At 39.7% G+C, this 25,893-nt stretch overlaps 1 protein-coding gene across 2 annotated transcripts in view; it reads left to right on the top strand.

The window, feature by feature from the left end:
• Positions 1-25,893, top strand: part of nup214 (nucleoporin 214) — a 103,267-nt gene that overhangs the window by 41,006 nt on the left and 36,368 nt on the right. For both annotated transcript variants that reach the window (XM_073052406.1, XM_073052407.1), the window contains exons 18-29: positions 2,654-2,757; positions 3,726-3,902; positions 5,446-5,531; positions 7,585-7,668; positions 8,782-9,012; positions 10,399-10,527; positions 12,446-12,554; positions 14,486-14,561; positions 15,698-15,791; positions 16,935-17,025; positions 18,972-19,033; positions 19,269-21,380. In XM_073052406.1, the coding sequence (XP_072908507.1) occupies positions 2,654-2,757; positions 3,726-3,902; positions 5,446-5,531; positions 7,585-7,668; positions 8,782-9,012; positions 10,399-10,527; positions 12,446-12,554; positions 14,486-14,561; positions 15,698-15,791; positions 16,935-17,025; positions 18,972-19,033; positions 19,269-21,380 (3,355 nt within the window). The remainder of the gene's footprint in view (positions 1-2,653; positions 2,758-3,725; positions 3,903-5,445; positions 5,532-7,584; positions 7,669-8,781; positions 9,013-10,398; positions 10,528-12,445; positions 12,555-14,485; positions 14,562-15,697; positions 15,792-16,934; positions 17,026-18,971; positions 19,034-19,268; positions 21,381-25,893) is intronic.

The following is a 25,893-nucleotide window of genomic DNA, read 5'->3' on the forward strand; positions in this document are numbered from 1 at the left end:
GATGTGATAGTTTGGCTAGTCTTTTATTTTGCTGGATAATTACTTCTCCCCAGTGTCATGAAAGCATCATCTGTGGTGGCTTGTAGTCCTGGATTGTGCATATATCACACGTAGTTTTTGAGGTAATTTAGTTGATAAGTTTCTAAAGCAATTAGAGTGAAGGTCTGACCTACAATGAGGAACATATATTTCCTTTGTGGATTAAGCAGTCAAAAATCCTTCAGAACCTGTACTGAGGCTTAATTGATCACTAAGTAAAGCTAATCATAATTTGTAGATGGTGGCTACTACTCTGGCTGCACCTGAATTAAGGTTTGGAACTGGTATCTAGTTCTGGTGTTAAAAGGCACCATCTCCTGTTAATCATGCCCTTTCCCATTTGTAAGTTATGGTACAGTCTCATGGACTGACATTTTCTTGGTTCCACATTTGACCCAGCCTTGACGGTTTAATACAGTCATAAGGAATTGTTCCTTAACTGCATCTTGCCAAGATGAGTTTGTGAATTAAATCTCTAAGATGGAAAAAAACAAAAACTCTACAATTTTTCCATTATGTTATTCTTAATGTATGTTAGTGATTTGAATCTAATTGTGAAGGGGCTAAGGGCCAAATTGCCAAAGCTATAAAACTTAGTGGTATATTGAACCATGTGAAGGATAGTGATGCACTTCAAGGAGACTGGTGGAAAGTACAGATTAGTGCCAGATGATGGATGACTGAGAAAAGGTAATATAATATTTAAATGCTCTATTGTAAAAGGGGCAAAAGAACAGAGATCTGAGGGTATGGTGCATGCATAAATTGTTGAAAATGGCAGGTGATGAAACACATTGAAAGATCATGCTACATCCTGGACTGTCTGGAATATAAGATCAAGCAAGTTGTGATGGACTTTTACAGGAATATTGTGTTCATCTGACTCCCTCCAACTTTAGAAAAGATATGAAGGTGTAAATGCAGAAAATATTTGCTAAAAGACTCCAAGACAGAGGAACTTCAGAGTGAAGCAGCTGGAATTGTTCTAATTGAAACAGAGAAGATTGCAAGGGATTTTAATGGTAGTATTTAAAATTATGAAGATATTAGAGAGGAGAAAAGAGAGGAAGATGGTTCAAGAACTTCTGGACATAGCCTGAAGATGACTGGAAAAGGAACCCAATGTGATATGAGGAAAGCGACAGTGTCTGGATAGCACTAGCAGAGATGGTAAAGGTTATGGTATGGGGTCATACAGCATGGAAACAGACCCTTTGGCTTGGTGATTCTGCACTGACCATCTCAGCCAATTAGCCTAATCCTACAGTGGTCCATTTCATTCTTCTTACATTTCTGTCATCTCCTCACCTGCCATCGCACCTTCCTTTAATTCTGTCACTCACCTCCACAGTAGGGGTAATTTACACTGGCCAGCTTACCTACTATCTCGCACATCTTTGAGATATGGGAGGAACTGGGAGAACCTAGCGGAAACCCTTGTGGTTACTGTGCAAATTCTACATGAAGGACTGTTGGTAATGACTGAACCCAGGTCACCATGCCATAGAAATGGGAGCAGATTCAATTGAAGGAGTTGACTGAATACTTGAAAGCAAAAGAAAATTGAGAGCTCCTGGGAGAAGGGCAGAGGTGTGGGGTTAGCTGATTTGCTATTACATAGAGCTAGAATGGGCATGGCATGTTGACTTGCTGACTTCTATACTGTAAACATTCTGAAGTGGAGCCTCACTCCAAATGGTTGGAGACTTTTTCATTGATTTGCCTCACTGCTTACCTGGTCTCTAGCATCTTGCACAATATGAGGCTCTCCATTCCTTTGAATTTTAAACATGCAAAATGCTCAGCCTTAGAAATCCAAAGTCAAATTTTGCATACTGTACTTGAACCACTCTTCTGCAGACTTTGAAGTTTAAAAAAAATATCTTAGAAGGTGCTTGTTGCTGAAAGAGTGGCTTTTATATTACCTGTGCGTAGTTGTCGTGTGAAGGAGGTAGTGGGTGGCTGTGTTATTGAGTTAATCTAGCAGGTTTGGTGAAATTGAATGTCTTGGCAGAACAGTTAAGGACTTCATAGGTGTAGGGCCCTAGTGTTTTCTGAGGTATATTGGGAAAAGGATGGCAGATACCATTCTTTTTAATTTCTAGTTTGTTTTCAGGTAAACTCAGATTATGGGAGCAGTTGTAGTGGGGTCTGAGTGTGCAGACTCTGGCCAGTGAGGCTCCTTTGGATTAGCAATTCAGTAATGTACCATTAATAATTACATTTTGTTCCCATAAAAGTAAACCTTTGCTTCTCTCATCAAAGTCTTTATATTATTGACAAAGTGTAATCTCAGTGTTGTACAGAATACAAAAGACGAGACAAGCAATGAGTAAATATTTAGGTTGACTTCAGACCATAAATTCAATATATTGGTACATAAATGTTCCTTTTCCATTGAACTTCAGAGGAATCTTTCTGCGTCCAGTCAGAATGCAAAAGTAAAGTAGCCCAGACTTGTTATGGAGGACATTTGCACAGGAAAGGGAATCCAGTGATAAGTGAAAGCAGTTTAGCTGTTAGCTCTTTTATACTTACCAAGCACTTTTCTTGCTCTATGAGTATGATCGGAGAAAAATATTAAAATAATCTTGATAACCCTTCTGATTTGTAGGAAATACGCTCTCTGCATCAATATGTGAAGTTTGCAGTACAAAGCGTTAATAATATGCTGGATTTGGAATGGGAGAAATACCAGGAAAAGAACAAGAAACACAAGTAAGGGGGTTTAATGTTACAGTTTCATAATCATTTTTGGCCATGGTTCAGTGTCAGGCAGTTTTCAAATCTGCACTCCAGAGATTTTAATATTCGGCACTGTTGAAGATACAACCTTTTTTTTTTACATGATTTCAAAATTAGGGACCTGCCTGCTTCCTTTGGTGAAAGTAACAATCAGGACAAGAAGACTTATTTTATTGGGGGTGGGATGTGAGGAGAATGATTACTTAATCATCCCGTTGGTGTTTGAGCACGAATTGCCAACTGCATTTCCTGTCCTAAAACAGTAAGTACATATTGTAACTGCTGGTTAGGTGTCAAGGCAATGTGTCATGTACTGAGGTAAATAGTTATATGAATACAACTATCCTCAAATCAGGAGAGAACCAGACACTCTTAGCAAGATCCTGCTATTTGGCTTTTTAAGTTTTTTATTTCCCATTTGTGTGGCATTTTGTGCTTCATGATTGGAAAAGCCACCTCCTTGCTATTGGCTACTAGTATGGTAAGAAGATTGGAGAAGGGGAGATGTCATAATGTCACAACACATCTTTGCATAAATCCTCTTCAAGGCAGTTACTGACAGCTTTTTTTTGTTGCTACTGTTGATGTCCCCCATCCAAATTTTAATGGTGCCAGTGACTTGTGCTCTAATTCTAGGAGCAAGTTAGTTAACCAAAGAAGTAGAGCACTGTCACTGGAGGAAATGTTTGTGTAATTGAAAGCTAAGCATTATAACACCTTGAGTACAAAGATGTCTGGTCTCTTGAGTTCTGGGGTCCCAGGCTGAAAGCCTGTGTTAAACCTTCTCAGTGCCTTGCCATCCTTTTGAAAATATGAAATCAGAACTATGCACATTACTGTGTGTGGTCTCATTATACAAAGTTTGCCAATTTTCTTCTTCGTACATCAGCTTCTGTGTGTTCTACTTTACTGTTGTCTAAACTTGGACTCTTTCCTTCCAGGCACTTGCTTCTACCAGAGAGGGAAGTACTGTTTAATGCATTAGCAAGTCATCATGAGGTTATTAACCAGCAGGATAAGAAGATAAATGAGCTGATAAACAGCCTGCAGAATCTCCGCTTATATAATCAGACCTCCAAGTGGTGTGTGCCCAATGACAAATGTCTGAGTGACCAGTGGTATGTTTTCATATGTTCTTGTTAAGAATAAGATTCTCTGCGTTGCATTAATTTATCACTTGTGACTTGGACAATTGTGCGGTCATTTCTGATTGTGAGAGATGGAAGTTCCAGCTCCACTCCAGACTGCATACATTGGGCTAGTCTAATGAAATCCTGAGGTTGTGTTTACACCATCAGCGATGAGATGTTAGAAAATCTGTCTGTCTGCTTAGGATTTCCCAAAAATCATATAATCCTGTTTAGAAGAAGGGAAGGAGAGTTCTTTCCAGTGATGTGCGTTATAGTTATCTTCAACTTTAGTGAAATGGAAACTCTGGTCATTATCTTGTTCCTGTTTATGAGACTTTAGTAGACACAATTGAAATTAAGTTTTCCCTACCATTACACTTTTTAGAGTATCTTGAGCTGTAAAGCATTGAGATCATTTTATAAACCAAAAATAAAATCAGAAACTGCTGGAAAGAGTAGGTCAGGCAATATCTGTGGAAAGAGAAATGAGAGTTAATATCTCAGCTTAAAGGCCTTTATGAAAAACATATTGCTAAGGAGTATTTGACCTGAAGCTTTAACTCGGGTTTTCTTTTTACAGATGCTACCAGACCTGTTCGGTGTTTATAGCATTTATTGCTTTTCTGTCGGATTTCCAGCATCTGCATTTTCTGCCTTTTTTTTGTATTTGTATAATAGATAATAAAAGTTGTAGAAACTCATTTATAAATCAACCTTCACAATGCATGCCCTCCTAAAAGAAGTTAACCTGCCGTGATAGTTTCTGGATTTTGTTTTACACAATATGCTGAACACTTCCTTTTTGGCACTTGAGTGGATGTTTAGGGCTTGTCTGGAGTTTTGTTTTTCTATGTATGGTTTTTGAATTTCCATCTGCAAGTGGTATGCCTACTGAAAGAGTTCTAAAACTTTCTTAGCAATTGATTAGTGGAGCATTGAGGAAGGATGATTTCTCCTAACCTTGAGCTGATAAATGGAAGTTATTTTTCTTAATCAGCAATATTATTTGACCCATCAACCTCTCAGTTTCAGCAGTGCAGTGTGTTTAAAAGTGTAGATTTTATTATCCTTGACAGCAGTTGTCAAGATATTTATGTTTTCCAGCTTATAAACCTGATTGGAACGAGGTGATGCTCTTCAGGTTATTTTTGTAGATGGGTTGCTGACTCAGGGTAAGTATTGGTAAATTTGGCACAGTTCCTGTTGTTGCAGAATTGCATTGCATGGATATTGATGGCTGGATGAAGTTTGGCTCCTGAGTTAATGTATTTAATATGGTATTAAATTTTAGAGATCTGAGATTTCTCTATCACAATGGACCTTGAAGAATATTGTAAATGCTCTTTGGCAGTCCTGGGATGGATAAAAAAACTGGTTATGTCCAGAAAATATTTGTGCAGGCAATACTACTTGAGTCACTGTGTCCTGCAGGCTCGAAAGCATTTGCAAATTTGTCTTCCTAATCAAAATAGGAATCATTAATAAATTTGCGTCCCATCTAATATACATTCATCGTGCTCTTTTCCTTCAGCTGGAATACAGAACTGGAGATGCTTCGCAATGTTCTGATGAAAAATACTTTGGATTCTGCACCAAAGCTGACTCCAAGTAGCCCTGGTAAATAGTGCGTTTTTCCTGATTTATTTGTGGCGATGGTTATTATATATTTGAAGAGAACTTTTAAGTATTTATTTGTACAACATCACTAACACTGTACCTGCTTTCATATCATAGGCAAGATCTTTAAAGATCTGACTTTATAATTAACACCCATTTTAGATGATCTTGGGATCTGCAAGCTGATTAAGCTGATCTTTGCTGGTATCGTGTAATGCTCTTCTCTGCAAAGAATGGGCAAAGCTGAGGGAGATGTTGGGAAGAGTTAGGTGGACACACTTGACCTGTACGCCTGCTGCAGATCACAATACTTGTGCACGGACAGGTGTTGTGGTGCAAAGAAAGAAATTTGCTTTTGCTATACCCTTAAGTCATTAGGGTTTTGCATTTGACAACCAGTGAAATACTTATAAACTGTTTAGCTATAAGGGCCATGTTGCACATGGAATCGAATGGAAACTGTGTACATTTTTTCTTCGCTTCTTGTCTGCCTTTAATCTCTCCCTTTTCCGATTTAAACTTTGAAATTTCAACTTTATTTAGTCGGATCAGATATAATTATGGCCACTCTCAGAAGCTTCAGAAGGTTCCAGCCTCAATCCAGAGATTCAGGCATAAAAGCTAGATTCGTATTTCAGTGAGGGTAATGTTCATCAGATGAAATATGACTCTGCTTTGGCATTTTGGATCACATAACAAAAATGACTAATCATTAAGTTGTGTTAACAACAGGAAAATGAATCTCTGTACTTATCAAGACAGATGTTGATTCAATGGAACTTCACTGAATATCCTTTGGTGTCCAGTGCCTCAGAAAGTAGCAACTAAACTTGTAGAAATTTCAATTAATCTTTACAGTTTGACCAAAAAAGTTGCTTCAACTATGGAAAGATGGGAGAGAAAGATGCTGACCAAGAAATATGATTGATGAGTTTGGATTTGAAGAGCAAAGCTGGGGAGCAGGCTGCTGGAGATAAAATTGCTGATCTTTAAAGCTGAATCATTATAGCTGAACGTTGAGGAATAGGGTGAGGTTAAGGGGGAGAATCTAAAGAGAATCAATGTTTGAAGAATGAGGGATGTGTTCAGAAGCAGAACATTGATGGAGAATGCCTACCTAGCAAATAGCAACATCATGAAGCCAAATGAACTTAGCCTGTGTTTAAAAACTTCCCTGCAGCTGCTTAGGGTTTTGCACTTGACGGCCAGTGAAGTGCTTATAAACTGTTTAGATATAAGGACCATGTTGCACATGGAATAGGTTTCAAAAACAGCAATAAAAACAAATACTGAAATTATCAATAGCCACTCCCAGATCCATGGAGAATACAGACAATTCAGCATTTCAATGCAGCTTTTTATTTAAACTGGTTAACTCTAGATGATATAAGGAGACAAATAAATGTTAAACATGTCATCAAGAAAAAAAAGATAACCTGTTTAGATGCTACCACCCATTGGTCCGACCATTTTCTTGAGGTTTAAAGACAGTGCTCTAAGCTTTTTATTATAACCCAAAGAAAAGTATGTGGAATTTATTTCCTTTATCAATAGAGATAAAGGAATATAAAATCCGTAACTTTGTTTCACTGATCGGATCATGAATTGTTCCTCGTTATGGATAAGGCACGTGGAAGTAAAAATACCTGGACCGTGGGGTGGCTGCAGAGGGTATTTACAAGAATGGTAAAGCGATGAGGAATTTCTTTTCTGGAGAAATGGGTAAGAGAGAATGATTAGAGGTGTTCAGAATGATAGAAAGAATGAGAAAACATGCTTCAGGTTTAAGATGAGCAAAAAAAGCCAAGGAAATGCACGTTTAAAATATTGGTAATTGCTATCGAGTGTACGCTGCCTTCAGAGGGTGCTGGAAGTGGATTGTAAAGAACTTAAAATCTCAGGAATGCAGTGTTTTGGGAAGAAGCTCTTTCATTGTCAACTTGATCTCAAAGGCTAGGTTGTGTAATTCTGAGAACTGAATCAATACCTCTGGGTTGACTTACACCTCCTGATTATGTGCAGTGCCTTTTATGCCTTTCCCCCTCATTTTCAGGCAAAGTATCTCCAATGAAGCAATCTCAGCTACGGAGTTTCCTTTCAAAAAGACAGACTCCTCCTGTACGATCTACTGCACCAGGTAATGCCCATATTCTGGAAAATTCACAATGAGGTTGAAGAGGAGCTAGTGGGACAAATGTTAATTGTTTTAGAGTAGAATTATATTCATTTCAGCCTGATTGGCCAATGTAGTGGTCAGTATAGCTTGTGGGTAACTCCTGATAATATCTGTACTGACGTCAGCCAGGAAGTTATAACTATTTTTCAAAACTGGCATTTTCCATGACTTAAGAGCTTTGTTCTGGCAGAGATGATTGTGTTTGCTTGTGAATTTTCACTTCAGTGAGACATAATTGTAAGGATAAGTATGGGCAGATCTCCTGGATGTTTGGGGAATTGATGCATCTAATGTGATCTAATATCTAAACCCTTGTAAACCACCCACTCAAATCCACCTGCAGTGATCACTGTATATAATTGCACTTTCAGGACTTATAATAAAAATTTAATTAAAGATAAAGATTACCTTTATTTGTCATATGTTTATCAAAACATACAGTGAAATGCATTGTTTTTGTGTCAACAACCGACACAGTCCGAGGATTGTGCTGGGGGCAGCCTGCAAGGTTTGCCATGCTTCCAGCACCAATATAACCTGCCCACAACTTACTAACCCTAACCAAAGTCTTTTGGAATGAGGGAGGAAACTGGAGCACCTGGATGAAATGCACGTAGTCACGGGGAGAATTCCTTATAGACAGTGGCAGGAATTGAACTCTAATCAGTGATCACTGGCGTGGTAATGCAATTGCGCTAACCTCTACGCTATGGTCATTAATATATTTCAAATGTAGATCAAATCACCTTGTGCACTTAAACCCTCCTGGTCCCCTTTGATATGGAGTAGTTGTTTGCTTTTAACGACGACCGCAGTTTATACTTGCGTGACTGAGAGGAGTTAGAAACCCAGTGAAAGGTCAGTGGAAAGTTCTTAATAATACTATAAATAGCTCTTACCACCTTAATGCGTACAGCAGGAAACTCAAGTTAATGCTAATGCAGAATGCTGTAAACACTGAAGACAATTTTAAAATCAGTGTCTGCTGTTTGTTGTTTTTTAAAGAAAGCTCTCTGCTCTTTGTTTCATAGACAACATGTAAATTATCTAATTTAAATATATTCTCTCCTATAGCTAATTTGTCCAGGTCTGCATTTCTATCCCCAAAATGTTATGAGGAGTTGGAGGATTCAAATCAAACCATATCTGCACTGCCACATCCAGAAAAATCAGTTATTCAGACTGAAGAACCAGAGGAGGCATCATTCAAGCATTCCCCGGTTGCAAGACAGTCATCCTTTACACCGGCATTGATCACTGCACAGTCAACTCCCTTCAGCAAAGTTCAGCCCCCTATCCATTCAGGTATGTTTTACAGCCCAGGTACATGGAGGAATATAACAGTTTTGCATCGCAATTTCCCACCAGCTCAAAGTCCAAATTATTATTACGAATAATAAAATGTTTTTTGATATGCAGTCACTATTAGCGCATGGAGATGTAGCAGCCAACTTAAGCATAAGATCTTACAAATAACAGTGAAATAAGCAGCAATATAATTGTTTCTGATTTTATTTTAGAATATGGAGTTGATGGAGATATATATACTGCTTGAGAAAACCCTCCTGAACTTTCAAACAATGCAATGAGGGAAAGTCTGTGCCTGGCAATGAAATTTATTCTATTTTTATCCGTTAGTTGTTTATGAAATAAGGCATGCAATGAACTACACTGTTACTAAAATTTGTGCTAAATTTGAGTAAGAATGTCTTGGCATAACAGCCTATAAATTGTACAATAGATTAACCCCTTTCTTCTCTTCTTGACTTCCCAGCTGTAGAAGTTTCATGCATCTCGCATACGCTAACATCTCTGGTGCAGCTCATTAACTGAACTTTGCCCTTTCTTATGTATTAGGTACTTTCGCGTGGAAAGGTTTCAACATTGCAGAGGGTTATAAGATATTTGTTTTTATTAGTTATTAATTCCAAGTCAGTGCTAGTAATTGAAGGGGAAAGCCTACTTGCGCATCTCTGGGCTATTGTGTTTTTAAAGCAGCACCAACTCAGATCAAAAGGTTGTTTTAACGCAAGAATGAAGAAGAAAACAAAAAGAAACAGCCAATGGCAGTGTGCCAATAAATTTTATTTGAGGAGTTGCTCTTATTTTGCCCATGTCAATTCCTTAAATTTAACAAACAAAATAATCAAAGTTTCATTTTGCAATGATTTTTGTTTTACCGTTTACTATATCCAGTAGTAAAGTTCAGCTTGAGGACTGACTGACTCAAGGAGAATCTGCATATTTGATGTGGTTATCTTCATTTTCATTTTAATGCACCTCTAGTGTACTGTTTTTTATCCTTTTCTTCCAAAATGATGTCATGATTATGATTGTGATCTATGAGCCTTGTGATCAGCATTAAAATGATACTTCATTCATGCATAACCAAGCTCATTTCCCCATTTGCAATACAATATGCTAAGGTCTCTACCTTGTGCATCTCTAATTTGTTTTGTTTTGTCCAGTCCATTAGTTGCCTTCCTAAACTGTCTTTCCTCTTTTAAGATGCTCCTTAAAACTTAAGTGTTTTAAGTAGGTATAACTGCCAAATTCTGTTTTGTAATCACTTCTGTGAAGAGACTGAACTTTTGACAATTTGAGGGCACGATCAAAAATTAAAATGTTGTTAATTCCCATTGATTGTTTTATTAATTTATTTTCTTTCCCATGGCTTGCCACTACAATTAGTTCCAAAGCCAACAGGCAAGATGGTGAAGCAAGGACTGCTTGTCCCTGAGAAGCCGGTCACCAGCGTTCCAGCTGCCCAAGCTGCTGCCCAGGCAGCTGTTCGGAGACAGATGACTAATCTCGCAGCAGGTAGACAACTGCAGATTGTTACTGATGCTGCATTATCGGGGAGGGAGTATGGCAAACCTATGGGTTACATCTTGATTTGAAGGTCGTCATAAATGTATAAAGTAAATACAACCCAATTTAAATACCACATATAGACTTCACCTGGTTGCCAGAGATGACAGCCCTCTGTCGCACTGTTAAATAAAGGCTTCCTATCTTTCCATATAGTCATCAGTAATCCCATTCTTGTGCTTCCTGGTATGAGCAAGTAAATCAATGCAGAAAACTGCATCATTGTGTTTGACTATCAAGACCTCAAACTTGGAGTAAGACTCAAGAGTATACTGGGCATCAGTGAACCCTACCCTCCTGTGAGCTTCTGTGTTTTGGATTAGTTGAGGCATTCCAAAGCATTAGCAGTTATTTCTGTCTCTGCAAGATCCTCCAGACTCACTGCAAGAACAGCTTCCAGTCAAGATGGTGCCTGCGTACAATGCTCCTTTGGTCGATAACTTCTGAATAGATCATGAAACTATCTTTTTCACTTCTTTTATGTCTTCTACATTTGCTTCTTGTCTTGAATGTGATTCTGGAATTGATGGAATCTTTTTTTTGCTGTTTGGAGATCATTTGGACGCTTCAATGCTCTGTAGTCTCCGAGAGGATTCCATGGAGCAGAGGCAATGTGCACCAACCTTGTAGCAGGCAGACTGCTGGAAGGGGTGCAAGCTGATCCTTGGCTCCAATTTAAATTGACGAGGGAGATTGAAACGGGCATAGAGAGTGAGCGCTGGCTGCTTGCCTTTTGATCAGTTGCTCTGTACCCGAGAAGGGAGAGACTGCTGCTGCATCCGGACAGTGTTGGCCAGGACTATAGACTCTTACTTTTCAATCTTACAGTTTTTATATTGTGTTTTTTTTTGTCTGATCTTCTAGGATATTTTTGTGCAGGAGGGGGATTTGGGAGTTGATGCACCTGATCCATTTTTCTTGGCTTTTGTGCTGGAGGAGGGATTTTTGGTGGTTGATGTATCTGGTCTCTTGCTCGGTTTTTGTGCAGTAGGAGAGATTTGGGGATTGATGTGCCTGTTTTTGTTTGTTTGTGGGAGGTGGGATTTGGGGGTTGATGATCGTGCTGCCTTTCTTTTCCTTCTTGGTTTCATGTCTACCCAGAGAACTGAAGAATTTCAGAATTGTATATTTTGTATACAATTGTATAAGTGAATTTTTGAATAAACAAATCTATATCAGTATCCTTCCTAGCATAATATACTCAGCAGTGAGCCCTGAATTGCACTCCATTGTCTTTGTTAGGCAGGCCATTTCATTCACATGCCCACTGCCAGAAGCAGAAAATTCAGAGCTCCATCACAAGAAGAGGTCATTGGATGTTCAGAGAAAAAGTTTCAAGAATTTTCTGAATGCCTTGGATAAAATGCATTGTTCTGACTGATTCATGGGGATGCTTAGTCCAAGACTACTCAAAGCATAAAAGAAGGATTTTGAATCGTACTGAAAACCTCAAGACCATGCTATGGAAAACTGAGATGAAGGGATAATGAAAACCGATCATGTGTAAGAGATCAGCATTAGAGGAATGCACTGCTGTTGAGGTGAAGGGGCTTTGAGGGATGAGGAATAATTGAGTCCTTTCAAGGATTTGGAAGGAAATAAAGCATAGTTTTTAAAATGAAGTTATTGCATGACCAGAAGCCCATATGGAATACTATGCAGTTCAAGCTGACTATATCAGATGTGTACGACATCTTGCATACAAAATTCCATGTTGTGCAATTGGAAGATGGTCAGGTTATGGTAATACAGCTTCAGCATGTGTGACCACATTCTTCATTATTAGATTTCAGATGTACAATATTAGCAACTGCAGATTAATACTTTAATGATTATTTACTTTGATTTGTACTCTTTTTAACTTTAGTTCCAAGTGCTTCCCTCACAGAAATGGCAGCAAAGAATGCTTCTCAGTTAATGAATGCGCAAATGCTGAAAGAAACAAACCAAACTCCGAGCCTGTCAACTATCATCAGGTAAACGGCAGCATTTCTAAATTAAGATAAATAGATAGCGATGCAAATTAATATTATGGCTCAGACAGAATTCACTCTTTTTCAATTTACAAATTCAATAATTGCCATTTCCATTAATTAAAGTAACTTTACATTCTTTTTCCTCTATCACCATTGTTCCACATAAATATCCTCCATTTTGAAAAATTCAATGTTTGTATTTTTAGAGGAAAAGAGTTCCAAATTTCCCCAAACGCTCATGATGTTACCTAAACAGTGTAGCTCTAATCTTGTGTATTTTTATTCTGAATGGAAGAAATTCTTTCTTTCTAAATATGTTTACAATTTTTTAAAATTATCATTTTAAAGCTTTCAGTGTGACCACTTCCTTAATCATCATTGTTTTAGGGAATGCAAGTCTAATCCAAATCATCGAGTAATCATTTTAATCCTGCTATCACTATCTGAACCTGCAATGCTCCCTCTCCAAGGCCTGTGTGTTCTGTTGAGCTGGGATTCCCAGTACTATTGAGTATTACAATACAGGGACCAAAGTACAAATATGCAGGGCAGCATGGTGATGTAATGGTTAATACAATGCTTTACAATATAGGCAACAAGGGTTCAATTACTGTTGCTGCCCGTAAGGAGTTTGTGCATCCTCCCCTTGACTGCATGGGTTTCCTCCAGATTTTCCCATTTTCTCCCACAGTCCAAAGACATTCCAGCTGGTAGGTTAATTGGTCATTATAAATTGTCCCGTCATTAAGCTAGAAATAAATCAGGGGATTGCTGCGTGGCTCGACTCGAACGGCCGTAAGGGCCTGTTCTGTACTGTTCCTCAATAAGTAAAATAAATAAATAGCCTTTCTTGTTACAGTGGTTCCTTGGTCTTTTAAATCTTGTTTCTGTTTTTTCTCAGCATGTCTTTTTAATCACCTCAGTTCACTTTTTTTCTGTGGTTTTCTTAGAGTTTTTGAGTCACACATCATATATTGAGGTGCCTCAAACCACCATACCCTTCATCACCTTCATCAACACCATTTACAAGCATTTGGTCCTTGGCATCCTATGCATTGGTAATTTAAGTGTTTGTCTAGATAATTAAATGTTGTAAGAATATCCCTCTGTCATCCACTTTGGCAAGTTCCAAATTCCAACCGTGCTCTGGGTGAAACTTCTTAGCCCTTACAGAAGGCGGGGGTCCTTTAATCCTAGATAACCCTGCCTTGACATAAGGGTTTCTGACTATACCCACTATTTTTACTTTTTTTGCTTCCCATTGCCATTACCATTGAACTATGTCCAGATTCTGTAACCCTCCCAAAACTATTACCAGTTTTTCCTTGAAATCTTACTCATTTCCCAAGCTTTGAGATACTAGCTCTAATGTATCACTTTGCAGAAAAACTGCTTGATAAAGCTCTTGCAATGCACTTCTATGCCTTTTTTTAGATTAAGGATATTGATACTATTTGACATGGGTGAATGATGATCTGAGGGGTGTGCTGAAATTCTACAATCGGACCTGGATTTCTAATCTGTTGACTTTATTGAGAGTCACAACAGATGCCTGATTAATTTTCAGTTTTCAGATATTTTGGTTGATTGAAATATGAGCATATCTATTTCTAAAAAAGGATCTAGTGCTTTCCTGGTGTGTATGATGAATAAACTCTTCTCGGGCTTCCAGAGATCCCTGATGAAGACTGAGTTTGTCATCGAAGCATCAGGTAAAATCAATATTTGTACCTTGTTTGAAGCCTGAGAAGAGTTTATTCACATCTGTTTCTCTTTAGAAACTGTTCTGATTTTCTTAAACATAGATAAGAATATTTGAGATGTCTTCAGTAGTGAGTAAGATAGAAGTGATCTAATGTTCAGTATTTGTACGTTCAGAGGCATTTTCAGTGCAGTATTTTGTTAATCAATTCTGTTTGTTCTCTCCTCAGTGCATCTACACCAGTCTCAAACGCAGATGTTATTCATCAGGACTTGACGAAAGTGCCCTCAGACCAGATCAAACCAGTAAAGCTACCATTTATTCATTTCTTTAAAAATCTGTTTCTTGTACAGAGTTTTTTGACTGCTATCAAGTTGCTGTACAGTGTTGGTTTGGGGGTGGGAAATTCTTGATGGTGGCCATCCAGCAGTAGGGGAGCTCATTTGGCATTTGCGTGTGGTCACTTGAAATAGAACATATGTTCTCTTGAAATTTCCTTGACTTTTAAGGACGGTAACTAAGGAAGTTGTCAATGAAAAATGCAGAAAGGTGCACCAGGAACACTAGTGTACCTAAAAACAAGGTCACTGAAAGCTACAGCACAGAGCTGTATGTGTGCTAAACAGCAAATGCTGCTTGCTGTAATTAGGGCTTACTCCAGCCATATTTAGTGGCCAGTTGGACAGCTAGTAGTAAAAATAATGGTAAATACTTTATTGGTCCTGAGTGGGAAATTATTGGAGAATTAAATTAGGAGAGAAAGACTACACCCAACCTATTAGTGATGCTAAGGCTCGTTATATGGGTGCTGAAGAAGCAATTCACTATAACCGGGATGTGTGATCAAATGTTCATAGCAGTGGATGTAACTCGTCCTATAATATTGGAAATGAGTTTGAAAATTGGCCACACAAGCCTCTCAAAGATCTAGTAGGACGGTCCAGTAGAATGAAGATAGCCAATAGCAAAGGTTGGGAAATACCTTTCGTCCCACAATATTGTCTGGCAATTCCACATGTAACTGCTGCAGTTTTCCACAAGTTTCAAATAAGTGATTGCTAAGGAACAAGACGAATACTATGAAACTAACATTTTTTCATTAAAACTGAATGTTTTTAAAAGATATTTAACATTTGTATGTCTTGTTTCTCAATTTTAATACAATTTGAATTATTTTAATTGTTGAATTTAAATAATTTGTATTTGAGTATCAGTGAGTTTCAGAGACATGCATAATTTTAAATGTTTGACAGTCGACTAAGCCAGAGTTTTGTTTAGTGCTCATTATTTCATTGGCGAGGCTTCTGTCACTTCCTTTTCATCATCTGTTGACATTTATGTGCACAAGATGCATCGGACCTCATCACCGAGAATCAGACAGGCACTTCAGAGAAGGTTGGTGCTTCACTTTCTAAGTCGGAATTTGCACTTAAATTTGCAGGTATCTTCAATGGTGCCCCCTGAAACTGGATTAACTCTGTCAGAATCCTCATCAACATCATCTGTAAAAGGTTTTACCTTCGCTGCTCCCACAGGTAAGGAGAATGAGGTTTTTTTTGAGGGTCTGTTGTCATTTGCTTCTAGGGAAAATGATTTATAGTAATCAGGGTGAAGTGGGAAGTGATGTCTTTGTGCTGAAACAAAATAGAAGCTGAAACAATTGGCAAAGTGGTAACATCAAAGTTCTTTAGGATGCGATTATACTTCCTGAGAGTCCTTAAGTCCTGGGAACTGCACAGATAAAAGGTAAAGTGTTCTTCTTTGAGCTTATGTTGGGCAGCCATGGAACACTGTAAAAGGTGGAAGACAGATGGAAGTGTGATGGAAAATTGAAGTGACAGTACCAGAAGCACAGACTTCTACAGACTGAACATGTGTGTTCTGCAAAATGGTCAGCCACTCTGCATTTGGCTTCTCTGGTGCAGAAGAGACCATTCTGAAAGCACTGGATGCAATGCAGGCAATTGGTCAAAGTGTAAGTGAATTGCTGCTTCAGCTGGAAGGATCTTTTCTGTAACTCAGGGTGGAAGAATTAAAAGGGCAGGTGTTGCATGGAAATGTGTAATAAGAAACAAGATGACCAGCTAGATAGATAGAGAGTCACTGGTGGAATGGACTTCTTGGAATGCTGAAAGAAGATGGGGTTTTTTTTGGATTTGATTTATTGTCACGTGTTCCAAGTGCAATAAAAAGCTTGTTTTGCATTCTGTTTTTTACCGACCTGTCCCAACTCTAAAAACATACTTCAGCTGATTTCCTTAATTATTTACAAAATATCTGTGTAATTACCACCTTTAGATCTTTTGTTTTATTCCTGCACAAAGGATGAATGAACCAGGCACTCCTATCATATTCAGAAGGGCACCTGTATGCACCTTTCGCCTATAAGATTAAACCTGGAAGCTGAAAACTGGAAATTTTCTCAGTTGCATTCTTATTGCTAGCGTAAATGCAATGGACAAATAGTTTTCTGTGCCTTAAAATTCTGTTTCTGAGATGTGCCACAGATATCTAAATAATGGGTGCTTCTTTATAATCCAATGTACTGCTGATTCACTGGTTCCTCATATTTCAACCCATATCCAACATACAAAATGAAGATGTGTATCTTCTTCAGGTTGCCAATCCCCTGTATTTGCTAAAGTCAGCCACTCAGAAGTAATTTGTCCTTTTTACAGGGGGTCAAGTGCAAAATCTATTGAAATCTGAAAATGTCATTTCTGGAACCCCTGCTCCTCAAAAAATCTCCTCGTTTCCAGGAGCCTCTTCGTAAGTAACTTTTATGTTTGCAGAATATTTACAGAATTTGGAATTGTACATGAAAGGTTTGATAAAATTGAAAGCAAAAGTGGGCTAATCAGTTTTTCTTTTGCTTATCAAAGGTCATGTTTGCCTTTTAATCATAATTAAATAGGTGGCTTGGTCGTGTAGTGATTAGTGTAATGTTGCAGTGTCAGTGCCAGGTTCATTTCCTGCCACTGTCTATAAGGAATTACTACTTTCTCCCCTGACTGTAGGTTTCCTCCAGGTGCTCCAGTTTTCTCCCACATTCTAAAGACGTACGTGTTAGTAGGTTAATTGTTCACGTAATTGGGCCAGTTGGACTGGAAGGGCCTGCTATCATGCTGTTTCTCCAAATAAAAATAAACTAAAAATAACACTGGACAGCAAATTTTTTTCTAAAGTGTTGCTTCCTCAGAAATTTTTCATTGTTCTGATACCACTTGAAGCTGAACTCAAATATAATTTCAGACTACTTGTATCACATAGGAATTTGGAGAAACAAGAAATTAACTTTTATTGCTGATGCTTTGCAATAGTTTGACTAAACTAAAAATGTTTTATTAATGATTTTTGTTTGTACTTCGTGTCTGAGGCTTTTTGCTTAAGTGTCCAACCAGCATTAATGGATTCCAATTGCCCTGATGCCATTTCTCCATTACCGCAGTGTCTTGATGAAACCTTTCACCATGCTCATCACTGACTGCCAAGATTTGCAGGGAAGAAGTCTAAATGGGAAGGCAGAAAATGAGTCTTTAGTGACATGTTGCACTTCACGGTTTTGTATTCTTGAAGCATATTGTTAACCAGCTGCACGTAGTTTAGTGTTGTAGTTGCCAAGAAGAAAATCAGCAACATCCTTGAATGCCTTCCATGCAGTTTTCTCCTGTCCCACTAGAAGTTCTACAGATTGCCTGTTATTGATGACCTGTTTGACCAACAAAAATGCCTTTCTTAATCTTGGCATCAGTTATTCTGAGAAATATCTGTCTCAAATATCAAAGCCCTTCACCTTACTTGTTCATCACTTTCCCTTTTTTTTAAATGCTCCAATTTTATATGAAGAGGAGGCAATAATATCTTTGTTAGGTGTACAAGTGGCTTATGTGCCACATTTTTCTGCCCTAGAAGCAACTGCTTATGGAGTGGCTAATCCATGTTAATGTAATGAGATTTTTTTTAGCATGGCTGTCCCATTCACATTTCTAGTAGCAGTGTTACTACTTTCAGATCACTACAGATATTTCAGTTGTAGTTGCTGTATTGTATATGTTCCAACAAGACTTCCAAATTTCAGTGGTTTTCATTCATGTGTACTGCACAGCCGATTGATATTGATGGTGGACATTGCCGTTGTGCAGCAGCACAGCTTTCAAGCTAAGCACTGAAGTATCAATAAAAAGACGCTATTGTTGTGAGTCATGCTGGCACCCCAAAGCTTACCGAGGCATGTCTGGACTAGATAGAAGACTTTTCAGCTTACTTTGTGGGCAACGTTTTAGCTGAATTGAATTAAGAATTGAAACAACAAATATGGACAATTCCAAAAAATAGTACGTGATAGGGAAATTTCATGGTGATTTTCATGATCACCAGTATAAAATCCATAAGACACACCAAACAGTATCCTAGAAGCAAAATCTTTATTGTCCAGTGTAATTTGTGAAGGTGCTGATTACCCCATTAATTGCATGACTGATGTGGTTTCTTTGTGTATGTGCCATGTGATATCTGCGGTAATTTCTCTTCTGGCCATACTGGTACATCTCATGTATCTTATGAGGTGTCATTGGTGAGGCCCACTCCCACTGAATTAAGTAACACCAATGGAAATCTCAATCTCTGATATGATGATACAGATCTCTTTCTGAAAAGTATCTGTTGAATATATTCCCGATTCGGAAACATTCTCTAATGTTATTTTTCTTTTACAGTGGGTTTCGTTTTGCAAATCCAAGTACCACCTCCTTAAATGCTTTGAATGGCATCACACTGGGTAAGTCCTGGGCTATCAGTATTATTTTAGCTGTTTCTCAGGAGGCTTATTATAGTGAAGATTTCTTGAAAACATAACTGTTTCTCTGAATTGTAAGTCCCTCAACACTAAGTTTTCTTGGAACTATTTTATTCCTTGTATATTTCCATAGGAAGGAAAACTTTAATTAATAAAAAATTGAAAACGTTCCCAGTTTCTATCAATCCATTTTCTCTAAACCTTTTCTCTTCTGTAGGGACACCTGGAAGTACCAAAGAAACTCTTCCCACCAGCTTTGGAGTAACTAAGCCTGCCTTTGGATCAAATGCTGATATCCCCTTTTCCTTTGGGACCGCAAAGACCATCCCCAGCTCCACTTCTGCACTTGAGTCCTCTTTATCTGAGTCCACTACTTCTGGCAGTAGTGTTTGCACATGTTCAGATCAGGCGTCAGAGAGCCAGTTTACAAGTGGAACACCCACTGAGCCTGCCACTCTCGGTACAACAAGCCAAGCAGAGGCGCAGCCGTCAAGAGCCGAACTCCATCCTTCCAAGTCTGGGACTCGATCTTCCACAGCAGAGTTTCAAGCACCTAAGGTCCAGCAGCCTCAGCAACCATTACCCAAGCTTGAAGTGACACAGCAGCAGCAGCTGTTGCCGCCACCGCCGCCCAGGTCTGAGGGAGAGCAGCAGCCGCCACTGGCCAAGCCTGAGCCAGTACTGCAGCAACTGCCACCACTCAAGCCTGAAACATCACTCCAGCAGCAGCAGCAGCAACAGTTGCCACCAAAGCTTGAGCCAGCACCGCCGCAGCAACCGCCCCCCAAGCCCGAGGTGGTGGAGCAACAGCTGACGCCCAAGCCTGAGCCAGCACTGCAGCAGCAGCAGCCACCCCCCAAGCCCGAGGTACAGCTCCAGCAACAGCTGCCATCCAAGTCTGAGGTGGCACAGCAGCCACAGTTGCCCAAGCCTGAAAGCATCTTCTTTCAGGGCAGCACTGGAGGAGTCACGATCGGCAGCTTCTCTGGTCTAGTGGTCAATCAGACGGACGATGCCACCAAATTGGATAAATCTGCACAGGGGAGTTTCAGCTTTGCACAAACGCCTAGAACATCAGTGGCACCTCCAGCTACCTTGCCTTTTGGGAATGCCTTTCCACCTGCAAAATTAGATTCCACAGAAGCAACAACAGCTGTATCTGTTGACAACAAACAGTCTGGACCATTATTTTCCAATGTTCCTACAACCAATTCTGAATCTTCCAGTCTATGTGGTGGTTTGTCATCAGCATCTAGTAAGTCCAGTTCCACTTTTAAGCCTAACGGTTCTGTGCAGAGTCCTGCTTCTGTTACCGCAGCAGCTACTGTCCAAGGTTCAGCCTTCACAGGATCATTATGCTCTTTGGCTTCCGAAACTGCAATAGTTTCTGAAGCTTCGAAGCTTCCTACTTCCGAAGAGAAGAAAGAAATTGGCAGTGGGAGCCTCTCTGTTTCAAGTTCCTCTGAAAAATCAGCTTTGGAGCTAAAGAGTGTTCCACCAGCTTCAGCAGGTGCACCAAATAACACAGGAATTACAAGTGCACCATCTAGTCTTGTTTCACCAGCTGTTACTGTGACTAGTTCCACTGCTGTTCCATCTTCAGCCTTGCTAAGTGCTCCAACCGAAGTAGCTGTTACAACAGAATCCAGCCAGACTTCAGCAGCATCTGTTGCATCATCCATTGTTTATCCTCAGTCCACTGCTGCTGTTGTGTCAGGGAGCAGTGGTACCCCTGTCAGCACCAGTGCTGCCTTACCACAACAGCTTGGGACTTCCTCCCAGCCCAGCTTGGCGTCGCTCTTGGTGTCCCCACATGTCAGCTCCGGCACACCCGTGTCCGTGTTCAACCAAACTGAAAGTAAGGATGCATCCTCGGGACTAATGCTCAGTCAACAAAATTCATCATCCTCTCTAGGTGCTGTACAAGCCTCGTCAAGCAAATCTGATGCCACCAACTCCGCTTTTACAGGCAGTACCTCAGCCGTCAATTTTGGAAAACCAGCCTTTGGCCAGACTAATACTATGGGCTTTGGTCAACCTGCCAGTACCTCCAGTGCTGGGTTCAGCTTTACACAACCAACGTTTGGATCACCATCAGTCTTTGGTCAGCCCACTTCTGCTGCATCATCTGCGCCAACTGCCAGTCCCTTCAGTGGGCCGTCCAGTGCCAATGCATTTTCATTTGGCACCCCATCTTCCAGTAGCGGGGTAATGTTTGGGCAATCAAGTGCTCCTGTGTTTGGACAAAGCACCAATTATGGTCAAGCACCTAGTTTTGGATCCAACACGTCGGCAAGTCTTGCATCTGGATTTAACTTCCAGCCTTCAGGTAAAAGAGATTTGATTTAACATCTTTGTAAAATCGAGAGACATTTAGTCGGTAGGCAGGGTCTTTTTCCTAGCACCAATGTCAAATACTGGAGGATATAGGTTTACAATGGGGTGGGGAGGTGGTGTTTAAAGGAATGTGTGAGGCAAGATTTTTACACATGCTGGGGGAGGTTGTAGAAGCATTCAAGAGAAATTTAAACAGGCATATGAACAGGGCAATGTGGACCAAGTTCAGGCAAGTGGGATTAATTAGTCTAGCAGTATGTTCAGCATGGTCTTGGGTTGAAGGGCGTTTTCCTGTGAAACACTTGTATGTGTAACACTAATTGTTTTTTTTTCTTAGAACTAATAAATTATTGCATTTATATATCCTATCATTCATAACCACACAAGGGTCAATGAAAGTATGCGGTTTGCTCTTCCCTGATTTACCCAAAAGAAAAGTTGCCTAGGTCGCAGGTCAGTTTTCCAAACAGTTTGCCACACTTCTGACAGCTTGAGCATTAATAGATCTTGAAATGAGATGGATGAATGAATTTAAGATGCAGATCAGCCATGAGCTGATTGAACAATGACCAAGCTTAAGGTAATTTGGCCATCTGTTGTTCCTGTCTCTTCAGAATGTTTTGTAACAAGGAAAAGCCTTGACTTTATATATTGCATGTTTCTAAGAGTGAGATTCCCATTTGTCTCATGTAATAAAAGTATCATTGACTCTTCTGACTGAAGCTTAGGTGCAATCAAAGAGGCTATAATCACACTGTTGGAACAGATAGAGTAGATTATCCATAATGCAGTGGTAATGGAGGAAGAGAAGGTTTGGGTGAGTCAAGTGTCAATTTGGAGCATTGTTTTCTTTTTATTTTGTTTTGACAATCCAGTCAAAATTTGAGCCTTGGTGCTACGGAGAAGATTTAATCGTGCCTGAAAGCCTGTAGATGAGGCTTCAACAATTATGAACTAGCTTTTGCTCTGCTCTTAAGGCCAAAAGAATCGTGGAACAGTAATGGTAGCACAATGCTTTACAGTGCAGGTAGCACGGGTTCAATTCCCGCTGCTGCCTGTGAGAAGTTTGTAGGTTCTCCCTGTCACCATGTGGGATTCCTCCAGGTAGGTTTCCTCCCACAGTCCAAAGACGTACTGTTTAATCAGTCATTGTATATTGTCCCATGATTAGGCTCGGGTTAAATTGGGGGTTGCTGGGTAGCGCGGCTCGATGGGCCAGAAATGCCTATATTCAGTGCTGTATCTCAATAAATGAATACGATAGGAGTAGAATTAGGTCACTTGGACTATCAAGTCTGCTCTGTCATTCCATCTTGGCTGATTTATTATCCCTTTTAATCCCATTCTCCTGTCTTCGTGTATCCTTTGACACCCTAGATTAACCAAGAACCTACCAGCCTCCAGTTTAAATATACTTAGTAGCCGTCTACAGCAATGAATGTCACAGATTCACCATCCTCTGACTAAAGAAATTCCTCTTCATCTCTGTTCTAAATGGATGTCCCTCTATTCTGAAGCTGTGCCCACTGATCATAGACTCACCCACTATTGGAAACATCCTCTCCATATCCACTCCATCTAGGGCTTTCAGTGTTCGATCGGAATCAATTCTTCTAAACTTCAGCTTGTACAGATCTAGAGCCATCAAATGCTCCTCAGTATGTTAACCGTTTCATTCCTGGAATCATTCCCTGAGCCTCCTTCAGACCCTCTCCAAACCCAGCATATCCTTTCTTAGATAAGGGGCTCAAGCTGTTGACAATACTCCAACTATGATCTAATCAATTCCTTTTAAAATCTCAGTATTACTTCCTTGCTCTTATATTCTAGTCGTCTCAAAACAAATACTAGCATTGCATTTGCCTTCCTTACCATTGACTTAATCTTTATGGAATCCTGCACCCAAGTCCCTTTGTTACCTCTGATTTTTTAAATAATATCCTCATTTAGAAAATAGTCTATATAAGACAATTCTGGTAGTGAGTTCAGAAGCCTAATGGCCTGAGGGAAGAAGACCATTCTTGTCTTTGTGTTTTGGAGTCTCCTACCTGCTGCTAGAAAGTCAAAGACGATGCTGGCTGGATGGGTGGGATGCTTGATAATACTAAGGGCCCTGCATACACAGCGCTGCTGTTAAATGTCCCTGATGGATGGTAGGGAGACCACTGTGATCCTCACAGGTGTCCTCACGGTCCTTTGTAGGGACTTCTGGTTCGATGTGTTCCCATACCAGATGGAGATGCAGTTTGTTAGGATGCTCTCAATGGTTCTCCTGTAAAATTCAGTTGAGATGGAGGGGAGAGGGGAGCCTCACTTACTTCAATCCCCTCAGGAAGTGGAGGCACTATTGTACCTTTTTATTCAAGGAGGTGATATTGAGGGACTATGTGAGGTCATCTGTGATGTGAACTCCCATGAGCTTGGTGCACTTAACTCTGTCTGCGGAGGAGCCATGTATCCGCGGGGGGGGGGATGGTTCATCTGCACCTTCCTAAAGTCATTTCCTTGGTCTTCTCCACATTCAGACTTTGTTGTTCTCGCACCAGAGTCCACCAGCTGACTTGATGGAATTGTTTGAACAAACAGTAGAGGATCACTGAGAGCACTGTATGCTTGCAAGCTTTTTGACATGCCTGAATGGAAGGCTGACCAAGAAAAGCACAAAAGCCCACAGGGCCCTGGCAGATTGGATCTGAAATTGGCTTTGTGGTAGGAAGCAAAGGGGCAATTGATATTTGTGCTTGTGTTCAGAACATTGTTTCTGGTGGGATTTCACAGAACTTGCTTGAATGGTACAGACAAACAAAGGAGTCCTGAAACTATATGACCCCTTTCCCTTAATACATATGAATGTTGTGGGCTTAAATATAGGGATCATGGAACAAAGTTTGTATGTGATATAAAAACTGGCATGTGGTTGACAGTGAGGACTCAAGTTTAGGACTACAGGAAAATACAGATGGTCAGGTCATGCACGTGGTGATTTGCTGCAAGGTGGGGGAAACTGCTTAATAAACAGAATGGTGTGGACTTTGGAACTTTGAAGGTTTGCATCCGTAAAGGAGCAGTACAGGACAGGTTAGTGATTTAAAAGGGCATCAAGTATGTTTCCCTTTATTAGCTGAGGCATCGAATATAAGAAAGAGGTGAACTAAGCATTTGTTAGTTAGACCATTATTGGAATACTGCCCAAGTTCTGGTCACATTGCTGTTAGATTGCACTGGAGAGGGTACGCAGATGATTGATTAATGAAGCTCAAAGAAAGAGCAGGTATCCCAATTGAATATCGTTTCAATGTTTCAGATCTGTGTCTCTTCATCAGAACTGCTGAAGAGTCTCTGAACTGAAAAGTTAACTTTATTTCTCTTTCCACCAATGCAGCCAGAACTGAATATTTCTAGCATTTTCTGTTCTAAATTATGAGGGGTAAATGGAGAGTATATGGGATAGACCTATTTCACTAAGGTTAGAGATTGAAAGCTTGGTGGCATAGGTTTTGGAAGGGTTATTAGGAAGGTGAATATTTTTCCCCAAAAGGCAGCAGGAATTTAGAATTTGGAGAGAATGGTAGGGGCAGAAGATCTCATTAGATAAAGAAAAATGTATTAGGGTATGTACTGTACTTCAAGGGTCATAACCTGTGAAGCAATAGTCAAAGGTTTGAAAGATGGTATTAGGTTAGGTGGCACCTTTCAATTGGTATGTACCAAGGTGTGCTGAACAGCTTCCTTTATTGTAAGTATTTTGATTCTGTAATGCTGACCTTGCATTGGAGGACCAGTTATTGATGAAGCAGCTTAAAATTTGTAGAGTTAAGGACACGGACCTGAGGAGCATCTGCAGCAGCTCAGATTCCTTAAAACAAGCACAGTCATCTTTCTCTGTAAATTCTGCAGATGCTGAAAATCCCCAGAGTGACACACACAAAATGCTGGAGGAATTCGGCAGGTCAAGCAGCATCTATGGATAAATAAACAGCTGACATTTTGGGCCCAGGCCCTTCATCAGGATAGGACAACCTCCTTTGTGTTAGTTCCAGAATCGGGGTATTTCTCCTCAATTAGTTTGATTGTATAGGCACATACCTGGATAACTTCCTACTTTGCAAATGATACTGCTTTTTTTCCCATAAAGAGAAGTGAAATAAAATGAATTGACTAAAGACTTAAATTCTGTAATGACAAAGGGATGAGAAAGGGGCCAAGGTCTATCATATTCTTGCCACTTAAGACTGAAGATGGTTACATATCCCTCAAGCTTGTTTTTGGCTTTCATTTGCTGGTCACTGCATATTGTCTGGGGGCATGTTCATGGGCATTAAGCATTTGATTATGGTGGTATTTAGTTAGGTAATAAAGTGGTAAATGATTACTAAGTGTGCTTCAGGAATTAAACAAAATGGGGGAAGTACTCAGCAATGGTGAGCGAAATAGTTACTTTTTCAGGTACATAAAACACTTTCATAGAAAGCTGCATCAAATTCATATAATTTAACATTGATAAG

This window comes from Hemitrygon akajei, chromosome 7, assembly GCF_048418815.1.
Source record: "Hemitrygon akajei chromosome 7, sHemAka1.3, whole genome shotgun sequence".
NCBI classification, from domain to species: Eukaryota; Metazoa; Chordata; class Chondrichthyes; order Myliobatiformes; family Dasyatidae; genus Hemitrygon; species Hemitrygon akajei.